Source organism: Lynx canadensis, chromosome B4, assembly GCF_007474595.2.
Source record: "Lynx canadensis isolate LIC74 chromosome B4, mLynCan4.pri.v2, whole genome shotgun sequence".
Taxonomy (NCBI): domain Eukaryota; kingdom Metazoa; phylum Chordata; class Mammalia; order Carnivora; family Felidae; genus Lynx; species Lynx canadensis.
The window spans coordinates 125,843,097-125,856,677 of NC_044309.1; the positions used below are offsets into that span (position 1 = coordinate 125,843,097).

General features: G+C 47.5%; 1 protein-coding gene across 1 annotated transcript in view; it reads left to right on the forward strand.

The window, feature by feature from the left end:
* Positions 1 to 13,581, forward strand: part of RFX4 (regulatory factor X4) — a 143,778-nt gene that overhangs the window by 128,372 nt on the left and 1,825 nt on the right. Inside the window, exons 16-17 of the mRNA XM_032593803.1 lie at positions 3,088 to 3,250; positions 5,194 to 5,332. Coding sequence (XP_032449694.1) covers positions 3,088 to 3,250; positions 5,194 to 5,332 — 302 coding nt within the window. The remainder of the gene's footprint in view (positions 1 to 3,087; positions 3,251 to 5,193; positions 5,333 to 13,581) is intronic.

Consider the following 13,581-nt stretch of genomic DNA (forward strand, 5'->3'; position numbering starts at 1 on the left):
TCCAGGAGCTCATACAAAAGTAACTTCTACTCCATTCTCTCAGGTGATGGCTATTATCACTCTGTCTTCCTACTGCTTGGGGAAAAAGAGAAAATCATTTGGCTTCCTGAGCTGCCTCCTTTAAATACCCACTGACCTTGCGGTGCTCTCCTGAGGTCCCAGGGGCTTGAAGGGTTAATTACTTGCTTGCTGTGGCTGGTTCATTGTTCTCCCATACTTCCCACCTCCCTCCAATTCCATCTCCAATTATCAAGCTTGTTTAATGTATTTTAATAATGTTTTTCTTTTCATGGAGACAATACACATTCGTTATAGAAAAATACAGATAAGCAAAGTGAAGAAATGCTTTAAAGCCCTCCTCCACCCCACCACCTAGAGATAACCTGTTTTAATAGAAAGGCTCCTTTAAAAAATTATAACAGTAATATAACTTCATATGAAGTGCAAAATATAGAGGAGTGCAGTCATGCATAATCCAATCATCTGGGGCATGATCATTTTGGAATTTTTTTCTTTCCAGTCTCCTTGCAGTTACCATAAATGATGCCTAACAGCCTGCTGAAGTCATTATCTTTTTGTATATGATGTACATGTGCAAACCAGGAAAAGGGGTACTTTTAGCCATACTGATGAATAAGAACACCTATGATTTTATGGAAAAACACACTTAGAAGTCTGCTGTAATTAGCTGAATTTCTGTCGCTATTCAAGCCTTTCATCCCTGGTGACAGAATCTGACCCAAGAAACTTGTCTTTCTTCCCTGGCATCTGAAATGGGACATATCGAAATGTTTGCTCTAAGAAAGTCTCGTATAAGAATACCTGAATTCACGGTGAGGAGTGCATGAATACCGTTAAGAGCCTCCCACGCCCCAGACTCGTCTCACTTAACCCTCAAAACACTTCTGCAAGATACGTATTCTCATGCTTGCTTTGCAGTTGATGAGAGAAAGCCTCCTAAAGTATAAGAGGCTCAGCAGGACTCGGAGCCAGAGTGAAGAAGCAATATGGTAGAGAGAATCAAAGCATGGGGCAGACTGGAGTTCGGAGCCCCACCGGCCCCACCCCCTGGGACCTCGTGCAAGTTAACATTTGAAATTTCTCTGAACTGGACTTGAGTGAGATGCCACTAGCCTGGAGTGTTGACATAAGGAAGGGTCCTGAGAATCAAGGTTGGAGCCCACTGTAAGGGTGTTGCTGAGGACACTGTTAGGCAGTTCACAGTTGCCTTTTATGGGGGCATCTGAAGGAAATTCTTGTTTGATCATAATTCTAAGCACGGTTTACTCCTGAGCAGTTTGTCTACTATCTTATGGCTCCTGACCTGTCAGGTTTCCCTTGTGGCATTGTTTCCTGGAAAGTCTCTGCGCCAAGTCTAAGGCCCGCCTCTAGGAAGAGTATGCATGTTTAGCCTCGTTCCTTGTTGCACTTTTTGCTGCAATTTTAATTTCTCCCTTGACTCCCCCGTTCACATTATCTTCTTGAATCTTCTGTATTCTTATGCACTCCCTTAAGTTCCTTCAGATTTAACCTTCAGTTTCCTCATCTGTGAAGTAGGCACGATATTTATCTCAAGGTTATCGGTAAAGCACTAAGCACAGTGCCTGGGCTTTATCAAATGCTCAATAAGTCGTGTCCCTTTGTCATGTTCTTGGAATGAACCTTTGTCACTTCGTTAAAAACAAAGGGCATTACTTGCATTCCAAAGGATTCTCCCAATTTACGAAAGAGTTCAAGACAGAGTTCTTTTAATAATAAACAGCTGCGTTCAAAGTAGGATTGCATTTTCACACACCTTTCAGAGCATCGCTCACTGAACTTCTGCCATGTAATTGGCATAGTGCTGGTCCACCAACTCTTTCTTCCACCTGCTCCATGCCAGTGCAGCTACTCACGTGCCATCTGCAAAGTCCTTGGGATGGAAGGGACTGCGGTTTTTAACAAGAACCGCTCTTCTATCTTCCCCCAGGAATGCTGAGATAGAAAAGATCTGCAGAAAACACGGAAACGGAGCACCATGTTTTACTTCACTTAAGAATGGTTTCCCTTAACCAATTCTTCAGTTTTCCTGCGTCTGCAACGGGGTGTTGAATGGTCTTCCCTCCACCTCCTAAAATAGGCTTAATTATTTCCACTATATCAACATTCTCAAATTTATCAGAAATCAATGAGTATATCACTTAGTGATTTATTAAATTACCATCTTTATATTCTAACCATCTCATAAAAGTCTTAAGCATCTTGAGGGTTTTGCATTTTGTCAGTTTCTCTTCCCAATCCCCAGCATTTTCAAGGTATCCAATTAAAAAGTAAATTAATGGAATTAGCAATATGTATGGAATAGGTCACCGCTCAGGTCACTGTCTAGTAATCTTCAAAAAGACCTGGGTAGGCAGAGCCCAGTAATCTACTTAGGGCTGCTTAGAGTGGTTTGTTGGCTCCCCAGCACCTGTTTAGTTGAGCGTTGAGAAGTTACTCGGCTGTGCCTCCCTGAGCTTTTGTCCTCTCTCCTTTCCTCCCTCTTTCTCTTTCTACCTTTCCTTTCCCTTTTCTTCCTTTTAAAGTTTTTATTGAAAAATTTTTGGTCACCAGGCTCTGCACTAGTAAGCACTGGGAATCCAATAGTGGACAAAGCAGACAAGGCACCTACCCTCATAGGGCTTCTAGTCTGGAGGAGGGAGGATGGCATTAAATCAATCACATTCATTAATGCGTGTAAGATTACAAATTGTGGTAGGCACCATGAAGGACTATAGTGCAGTAGGGGATCTGACTTAGTCTGGGCTTAAGACACAGGGGGTACTAAGGGAAGAATGAGGTTTCAGACAGCAGTAACAGCATGTGCAAAGGCCCCGGGGTGCTGGGAATCGTGGTTCTCTGGAAAAAAATGAAAGATCTTGTGTCTGGATCAGAGAACAAAGACAGAGGTGGGGGATGCTTCTTGTGAGGTCAGCAAGGACTGAGACACACGCTTTGTAAAGATTTTGACATTCAGCTTAAAGAGCGTGGGAGGCCACTAAAGTGTTCTAAGAATGGGGCATGGAAGAACTGTGTTAGTGATTTATGCATCTTACTTGGTCTCTGCAGGAGCAATGCAGTCATACACGTGGTCTCTGACCTATACGGTGACAACGGCAGCAGGGTCCCCAGCTGAAAACTCCCAGCAGCTGCCCTGCATGAGGAGTACTCATGTGCCTTCTTCCTCCGTCACACACCGGATACCAGTTTATCCGCACAGAGAGGAGCACGGGTAGGTGACCTTCCTGGAATGCATGCCACCATACTTTTACATTTGGTTTTAAACAGCAGGGTTCACTTGCAGCTGTTTTCTCAAAGGGCAGGAAGAATGGTGCCTGTCGCAAAGATGGCAGTGCACTCGGCACTGTAGGGTACTGCGGAGAACCGTCTCTTGCGGTCCCCACAAGGCCAGAGAGGTGGGCATTAGGGAGCCCATTTCACAGATGAGGAAACTGAGACTTGTTCAAGTTCTGTTGCATAGGGTCACACAGCTGGTAAATGCAGGGCCCAGGCTGAGCATCTGTCTGACTCGAGAGCCTGTGTTCTTCCTTCTTTTCTGCTTTAGAGCCTCAGCAGAGAACTCCCTTCCAGCAGTTCCCCCGGGTGGGAAAGTTTCATGGCGGGGTCCGGGTCTCCTAGGACTGGATTAGAGGAGGACTTCCCCACCCGAGGGCTGAAGGTCCCTGGAGGGTAGCACTTATTAACAGGGTTCAGGAATCCCTGTGTGTTCCAACGGTGCTTTGTGCCACAAAGAAAGAAATCCTTTGTTTTGCCCATTTTCTCCCAAATCCATGTGGTGGTGTTGCTGTGAAGAATAAACTGCAAATCCATTTAAAAGTGTTACCTGGGGGCGCCTGGGTGGCTCAGTCGGTTGGGCGTCTGACTTCGGCTCAGGTCATGATCTCGCGGTCCGTGAGTTCGAGCCCCGCGTCGGGCTCTGGGCTGACAGCTCGGAGCCTGGAGCCTGTTTCGGATTCTGTGTCTTTCTCTCTCTCTGACCCTCCCCACTCATGCTCTGTCTCTCTCTGTCTCAAAAATAAATAAGCGTTAAAAAAAAAAAATTAAAAGTGTTACCTGAATCATAGTAGCTTCTTGCCATCATGCATTGTCTTCATTAAAAGACACTAATCTCATAACGTCTAACGTGCAGCAATCTGAAAACTACTTATGACGTTAAAAAAAGGGCCCTTATGCTGAAGAAGGTAAGACTCTGCCATGTGGGTGCTGACCAGCAGACCACAGGAAGAGGCCCTCTCAGGTTTCCTCCACACAGTGGCCCAGCATCACGCAGCCAGGTGACAACCCCGAGGCTGGACACGGGCCTGGCTGTCTGCCTGGGTTCAGGTGCCCTTGACCAGTGAATAGGGCAGCTGTTATTTTCTCAGAGTTTACTTCTCTTAGAGTATCTTCCCACGCATTTAGAATAGACTTTGAAAACCGTTTCAGGAAGCTTTCTGATTCTGGAGCAATGGCAGAATAGACACCCACACGGTCTTATGTCAGCATTTTTGCTGTAAAGATGTTATTGAGAACAGTGATAAGAATATCCCATGTTTTACAGGAATTTCTATTGTATAGATTGTCTTCACATACGTGAACCCCCAGAATAACGAGGGGCAGCGTTTTTACAAATGTGAGAAACAAGGCTGTGGGTAGCCCATGTTCCTACAGCTGGAAAGTGATGCAGCCAGCCTCAGCACGGGAGTCTTTGAGAGCTGGCTGACCGTGCCACGGTGTTTCCCCGCTGGAGAGAGCTCCTCATAACACACGACATCCTTCCCCCTCACAGGCAAGCAAAGGCCTGAATGATACAAAGCATAAATCCCAAAGTAATGTCTTCTTTCTTTCCTGGTTGACTTCGGGCTTTTCCACAGAGCAGGAGTAGAGGTTTCCATCACTAATTATGTTTTGCTCAGAGCTGGCTTTTCATTCCCTAAGCGCTCTCTGGGTGGTAAGGGAGGTGTGCTGGGAGGGAGAAAAGGAAAATCAACTTGGGAGTTTAAACGCACCACAGCGGGGTTGGAGATGGTAAGAACCAAAAAGGAGGAGTAAAATGGAAAATGAGAAAGAAGAACTAAAAGAGAAAGAAAAGATGTGGTTGATTTTTAAAGGTGTCAAAGTGACTTGCTGTCCCTTCCGTGACTCACAATATTCAATGTGCTTACTGCGGTTTAGGTACACGGGGAGCTATAACTATGGGAGCTATGGCAACCAGCATCCTCCCCCAATGCAGAGCCAGTACCCGGCCCTCCCCCACGACACAGCCATCTCTGGACCGCTGCACTACTCCCCTTACCACAGGAGCTCTGCACAGGTGAGTGGGCGGCCTGCTTCTTTGTCCAGGCCTTGGTATGCTTGGTGGCCGGTCTAGTCAACTTAACATAGTTAATTAGTACCTTCTGGATACTGTGTGCAGCCTGGGTGTCACCAAGGAGAGGATGGTCTTCTCCTAGGGGGCACCCCCATCCTTCAGCAACTGCCCACAGTGGGTGCTCAGCCAGCAGTCATCTCCACTCTCTCTCACGCACGTGGGTGCGCACCAGTGGTCTTTGGTTCCACCCTCACTTTGGCCTCTCTAATCCCAGAATCCGGTCAGCCGCGATGTCTGCTGCCCTTTCTCAGGCAGCCCCCCTCACATGGGATCTTTTGTCTCCCATCCTCCCGGTGCTGGCCCTCATCGAGTCCTGTCAGGACTGTTACCTCAGTGTCATTGTAACTAGTCCCCGGGTCTCACGTCTGTTCCTTTCCAGTCTAGTCCACACGTACAACCTCACCAGAAGAATCCTCCTAAAATGGGCCCTTTATCAGATTGTTCTCAGGCCACACATTTCCTTTGGCTCTTCCCTTGTCTAACAAACCATATCAACTCCCTGCAGCCTGTGGTGAATGGAAATTGTGGTTGTACCTATAATGTCAGCGTTGGGTCCTCTACTTGTCTCGGGCACTTCCTGTTGCTCTGGCCTCAAAGGCAGACGGTCACCAGTTCTATTCAATTCTACATCCTCAAGGTCTCTGAATGCCCCCACTGTCCTTGCCTTAGCTCAGGTCTCACCTAGACTGTGGCAAAATTCTTCCCATCGGTTTCTGTATCACTAAACTTGCACCATTTCTGGTCCATCCTCTATGCTGTAGCTGGAGGAGTCTTTTGGAAAAAAAACTTGACTGGCCATTAACACTCTCCTTCTTCTCATGTCATCGCATTCAGAGTCAAGTTCAATTCCTTGGCATGCCTCCTATGACTTGTAACCATCTGGCTTCTGCCTGCCTCTGTGGCCTACCAACCACCCCACCACCATTTGCTCCAGCCTTGCCAACCCATGTGCAATTCGCAGATATTGTTCTCTCAGGCTGGGACTTTCTTCTCCAACCTTCTGCTTGTTGTTCAGGACACCAACCCTTCCTTCTTCCAGGACCTTATGACATACCACTGCTCTAGACTCGCACAGCGCCTCTGTTGGTAACCCTCCTCACACCCCAGGCTCTGTGCTGAGCGCTTTACACATCGTCATGGCAATCCTTGCAGAAAGGAAGTGAGTGTCACCTGCCTGAGGATTTGAACCCAGGCAGTGTGACCCCTGGGTGTCCAAGCTCTTGCACATGGCTCTCTGCCACGTCTCCTGTGTCGGCATTCACTAAAGGTGTCTTGAACAGATGAGGAGACAGGAAGTGAGGCAACACAAACAAAGGAGTGCAGAGGACATTCACTCCATCCCGCTGGTGGGGTGGGAGCCCGGGAGGTAAGCCGAGAGCTCTGCTTGAGGAGGGCACTCAGGATAAACTGGAAAGGTGCCCAATGGAGGCAGGGAGCTCTGCTGCAAAGCACTTGCAGACGTCTAGAATAGAGATAGCAGGACTTGAGAGAGGGTGGAGGCCACGATTGCATCAGCTGTCAGCACACGGATGGGCCTCTCGGGGAAGGCACTGAGGAGAGTGTATCCACAATACATGGCACTCGGGGCAAACAAGCGTCTGTTTTGATTTCCATCTGCAGTACCAAGGGGAGCCCCGGTATAATCCCCAAACAAGCCGAGAAGTTGATTCCACTAAACCATCACCTGGGGCATTCATTATAGGTCTCCAACTGCGTCACACAGAGAAGCCAGATCCTTAGGTACTGCTTCCCTCGGGAGCAGAGTCTGTGCTCCTCACTGTGATCTGCAAAATGACTCAGAGCTGCTGCCAGAGCCTGGGTCACACTTAACAGCAGTGTAAGCAGATCATGCATGCATTCATACGTTCACTCATTCATTCATTTACTCTTGAATGATGCTTGGGTGCTGACTGCGTGGCAAGCACACTCTAGCCTCTGATAATAGCGGAGAAGGGGACAGAAGTAGGCCTGCTCTTGGAGAACTTATGTTCCAGTAGGAGACCGTCATCTAAGCAGCAGTGGCGAGGTCAAGCTGAAGTTCCAAGCCACGGGCATTGTGTTCCCTCTTTCTTCCCTCCCTTGTCCATCCTCATGAAATTTCTGGGGTGATATTTTTATTTTTATTTGTTTTAATGTTTATCTATTTTGAAAGGGAGGGTATGTGAGCAGGGGAGGGACAGAGAAAGGGGGGAAGAGAGAGAGAGAGTGAGAGTGAGAGAGAGAAAAAGAGAGAGAGAGAGAGAGAGAGAGAGAGAGAATGAATCCCAAGTAGGCTCTGTGCTGTCAGTGCAGAGCCCAATGTGGGGCTCGATCTCATGAATCATGAGGTCATGACCTGAGCCAAAATCAAGAGTCAGACGTTTAACTGACTGAGCTACCCAGTTGTCCCTGAGGTACTATTTTTAAAGACATTGCCATGAAAAGAAACCAGGGTCTCCTAAAGGCCCATGTGGTCCCTGGTGATCACAGATAGGTCTTGCAGCCTCCGCTCTGGAAGCCACAACAGTCCCCCAAATGGAGCACTATCATTTGATAGCAATTCTTAATCGAAGGGCCAAGGACTAATTGAAAGTCCATGGAGGAAGAGGTGACAGGGTCAATCAGCCTTTTCAGCGTCCCTCCCCCCCTCCCCCCCCCCCCCCACACACAGTGGCCTTTCAACAAGGTCTTTTGACAACTGCTGACCCCACCATGCATTCACACTCTGTGCTTAAAGGGTTGTGCCTTGGCCTCCATTTATACAGCAGGGTGAGAAGTTATTTACATCACCTCTCTACCCAGGTTGATGGGGGTGGGGGATAATGCTCCTGGAGAAGGTAGGGTGTCTAAAGACAAAGAATCCTTTGCTTTGTTTTTCACTAACATTTATGCATCAAGCTCTGTTTTAGGCACTTTCAAATACACGGACTCAATTCTCATAGCAACCTCAGGAAGAAGGCATTTTTCCTCCAGTTTTTAAAAAGGAGGAAACAGTCTCATAACGTAATTTGCCCCAGCCTATGTATCCAGTAAGTAGCAAAGCAGACTCCCATGCAAATTCTCCAGCTTTGAACCCCAAGCCCGGGGCAATGAACACTGCACCCAGTATGGTTTGGAGGGTAGGACGCAAATTCAAGAAGTTACTCTAACTGTTCTCAGTCAGTTTCAAGTTACCCAAAAGAAGAATCACATACCCTAGACTCACTTTCTTTCCTCTTGTGGTACTTTGGTTTAATGTTGAACAGAGAGGGGAAAAATCCACTGCAGGGCTAATTAGTTTCTTTAGCTTTCCAGAGCAGAGTTCAAGCTGTTCCAGTCCTGAGTAGTGAATATCACACTTCATTGTGTCAGACTCACTGGGGAAAAAGATGACTCTGAACTGAAGGAAAACCACAGTTATAGAATATTGATTAAGGAATCCCAAGCGGTCATCAGCACAAGAGTAACTGAAACTAACTTCTGCGAATAAATACCTGTCTTAAAGGCGGATACAACACATCTGTGAAGTGCGGTGATTCCACGCGCCCCAGCATTTATAAGCTCAAAATAATCTGAAGTCCTTTGGTTGTTGAAACAGAGTATGTGTGTGCTCTTATTTATACTATTTATTTGCACAACACATGCTTTCCTCTTGGGTAACAACAAAGGTAAACCTCCAGTCCTGCTTGAATTCTAGTAATTTCTGCATTAGTGAGTCCAGGTGAAGGAGGTGTAAGGCGTGAATTATTTCAGAAAAACACCCTTCTTGCAACTACGCTACACTTGCTCACATCAAACTAAGTGAACAAGGAAGGGATGGTCTCAGCTGCCCCTTCCCAGGTGCCCCTTCTTATGCTCGACCAAAAAGAGAAAACAAGCCAGACCAAATACACGGCTACAAAATATTTCTGAGCCTCATTCAACATGCGTTTGTGCAACTTCTACCCTGTCAGCAGCCGTGAATGTGAATTGGGTCCCTGAGCTCAAAAGCCATTTCATCAACGATGGCTAGAAACCCATGTACAGTAGACTAGAAAGCTTTTCTCTGTTCCTCATCTGTATGGCCAAGGCCCGACCTTGCCAGCCAGTCATGTAACTCTTCACCAAATCTCTGGTGGCCCAGCACAGCCCAGGGCCAGTTTGCTTAGGGTGTTCCACTTTGGGATAGCATCTTGAGCCAAAGGGGACAAAAATCAATCAACCGTAGTGGTATAAGATCTGTGACTACAGAGCCAAGCTTCCTGGGTTCAAATCCCCGCTTTGCCTCTAATTAGCTCTGTGCTTCAATTTCCTTATCTAAAAAATGGGGAGAATTATAGTACATATTTCTTAGGGTTGTGAGGGTTAAGTAAGTTGATAAAGGTTAGAACAGGGCCTGGCTCATAGTCAACACTATTTGTGTTTATTATTATTATTATTATCTTTCATAACACCACAGTTGTTATGTTTTGCATGGTATCTATGTCTCTTGCTATACTAGCTAGTAGGTACTCAGTTAAATACTTGTTAATGAAATGAATGAATGAATGAATGGATCCTTGCTCTGGTACTAAGCTGCTGTGTGCCCTCAAGCAGATCATTTCCCCCTCTCTTGACTTCAGTTTCCTCATCTGTGAAATGAGAGGTAGGACGAGATGGTCGGCCGCTAAGGCTCTTCCTGTTATTAATGGACCATGATCCTATGAAGCAAAGAAGAAGAATATTAGTAATAGCTAACACATTTTGAAAACTTACTATATGTGGGAATTCTAAGAGTTTCATGTCCATTAACTCAGTCCAACCCCTAAAAGCTCAATGGATGTGAACTGTCCGGCGAATATTTGGGGGGAGCTATATCCTCTTACAGAAGAGGCTAAGAGGAAGCCTGCCTGGGGGCAGGCCCACTGGCAGAACTTTGGTGCGGTGTGAGAGCCGCCTTTCATAGGAAAACAGTTTGCGCTCCTGACTGGGCCACCTTTCACCCCTTGCTCAAGTAGCAGTCCGTTTGGTGAGGGTCAGGGATAAAGGGCTTATTCTTCCCCTCTCCAAGTGCAGGAGAGCCAGCCTTGGTGTGGGGAGTTGTTTCTCAAAATAGAACTTCCTCATGATTCTAGAGAGGCCCAGAGTCCATCACAGCTGAGACGGCCATCTGACAGAACCTTTGACTACTCATGCGCACGCGCACACACACAGACACACACACACACACACACACACACACACACACATGTGTGCCCACAAGTACCCCCTCACACACCTCTCTGAAGGGTGGGAACTGGGGACTTATCTCCAGTTTAACATCAGTAGCAACAGCATGTGATTTAACCCAGAAAATGGTAACTTCCTGTTATGGGCCCTCAACAAAAAGCGCCTTTATTCTGCGCAGAGCTCCCTGGACCCCAGAGTTTGTGCCCAGCATGCTTAAGCACCCTGCATGAAACCGGATGTAAAGTGTGAAAGGTGAGGCTGGTGCCACAGGCCAGCCTCAGCCGCTCCCACCATGCTAAATAGAAGCTTCATTGGTGGCGTTAATCACTAGGCTGAGGCAGCGGGCACTTTAGCCTCTCGTCTTTCAATGGTCTCTTCACCACAGGGAAAACGAGTCACTGACTCATTTGCAATTAGCTGACCTAACGGGACAGATTTTTCCATGCTGGATTCTGTGGTAACAGGATTTTATTGTCCCATTAGGGATATTTTGAGCCAGTCTCATTTCCAGGCAATTACTCTTTTGAGTCTGTGACACAACCCCTGGGCACAGCTGCATCTAGGGTCCTCGATTAGGCACAAAAGCCACACTCTCTGGGGTTCTATGAGAAAGAGGCTCCAAGTCCCTACTGTGACATTTTTACCTACACTGGCCAAGGCAAGTGAGGCTCTGTCCACACCAGCGAGATGAGGCCTGGTCAGGCAGGAAGACCCTGTGCTGTGTAGGGGAGGAGGGAGCTTAAAGAAAGAGAAACAAAGACATTAAAGTATAATAGGGCGTCTTCCTCTCTTGTGTGATTCTGCGGTGGCAGGTTATGCCCAGTTTGCATCAGAGCGATGTGGGGGGAAATGCTACCCCAGCACTGGGTTTTATGCCAGTCTTTGTGCTAGCCTGCAGTGACTGTGGGCAGTGAGGATGCTTCACCTCACGAGTCCTGGTTTTCTCATGTAGATTCACAAGGTTGAATTATATGATCGCTAAGCTTCTGTCTAGGGGTGACACCCTGGGGTTCAGTCACCAGATAGTGACTGGCATGCCAGGCATCATTCCAGATATCAGGGAATATGGTAGTGAACATGACAAAGCCATGCCAGGAGCTTATGAATAGAAGCCAGTGGAAACGGACAGCTAACAAGCAGGATGGTGAGCTCCTGACCGGAGAGGCAGAGGGTGGAGCATTTAGCTTCTTGAGATAGGATGTCCAGAAAAGTCTCTGAGGAGGTGACATTTGAGCGGAGACCTGAAGAAGGATGAAAAGACAGGCGTGCAAGGAGCGTGGGGGTAGGGGTGGGAAACAAGTGTTCTAGGCAGAGGGAACAGGTAGGACAAATTCTCTGAGAGGGGAACCTTCTTGGCCCGCCATAGGATGGGAGAGGAGGCCTCTGTGCCAGGGAGAGCACTATGAGGTGAGGGGACGTGTGCAGGGGGCTTACCTGAGAGTATATCAGGAGGGGGAGCAATCTTTTGGAAAAACATTAGAGACTGTCTTATAATAACATTTCTCAATGTTAGCTGTTTGATACCTGGGATCTTGTTTTCTTGGACAGGGCCAAATCCTGCGATGGTCTCAGGCCTGAGGGTTCACCATGGCTGCCATACGAACAGCGTTCTGTAGATTCCCATAATGGGCACATGGATGCACTTAAGCATCTTTGATCGGATTTGGGGATATGAAAGCCTTGGTATGCTGTCCACAGTCTCCTTGGCAACCACCCTGGGTACCTTCTCCCTTGAGTTCCCAGACACCACCTGCACGCTTCTCTCCCTCCTTCCTACCTGTTCTTTTCACTGTGAAGTGGCTGCCGTTTCTGTGTAAGGCATGCCGTCCCGTGTAAGAGAGAGTCCTGGCTACTAGAAGTTGGAGCCCTCTTTCTTGACCTATGAATACCTGTTTCTCTTTGCCTGCTTTGGGCCTAACAGCCTTCCCCTGCTTCCTTCGGGCGCCTAGTCAAAGGCAGAATGGTTCCCTTTGGCCCCCTCGACTATGGGGAACAGCCATTGTTGTCATCACCCCTTCTCTCAGCTGTCTAGGCTTCAGCCTGTCTGTCTCCCTCACAGGAGGCAGCCTCCCACCTAATCCCTCGGGGCTCCACTCTCCAACTGTCAGGGAAGACAGATGGGGAGCAGAAGAATTCATACATTCACACACACTCTCTCCCCTACTCGCTGCCCTTGCCATCCTTGTTGACTGGCTCCTGTCCTGGTTGGGGTGGCCCTAACGTAGCCCAGCGAGGAAATCTTTGTGTCGACTGGCCTGGCCGGCAAACCGGGAGCTCTCAAAGAGAGCCCAGAGCTCCTCCCCTTCCTCCCCTGTGATTGCACTAAAAGGGGCTTATTTGCATAGCTGTCTTGGAAACAGAGAAGAATGTAGAAGAAGCACTTCAGAGGCACTTCTCTTATTCCTAATTCTTTCTAGAACTGCTTCCCCTCCTCTGTCCTATACAAAAGCACCCCTCCCATCCCCTCTCAATTGGCTTATCTGGACTCCTTCCTCCACATTCACACCAAGCCCAACAATTTACCATTTCCTACTTGTGCATCTTTCAGAACTTCAGTGAATGTGAACCCAAAAGAGAGATGTTCTCTAAATGATAGGCACTAATAATAACCTTTGAAGCTGTTGGCTTGCTTCCTCTTCAAATGCCTGCTTTTAGGCTGCAGTTCATAATTGAATCAACTGTAAAATGCTATTTTTAATAATGTCACTGTGGTTTACTTGGTAGTGTTGTTCTCTTGGGTTGATGGAGTGGGACCTAGCACATCTCCATAACTAATGGTAAAATTCACAACCATACATCCATATATCCATATCTATTTGGACATGCCGTTACTTGTTTTCTCTCTCTCTCTCTCTCTCCTCTCTCTCTCTCCCCCTCTCCCTCTCCCTCTCTCCCCCCCTCTCCCTCTCCCTCTCTCCCCCCTCTCCCTCCCTCTCCTCTCCCTTCCTCCCTCCTCTCCCTCCCCCCCTGTATTCCCAGTGGGGCTGTTCCTTCTTTTGGATTTGACTTCCCCAAATATTCCACATTAAGAGCACAAAATCAATATT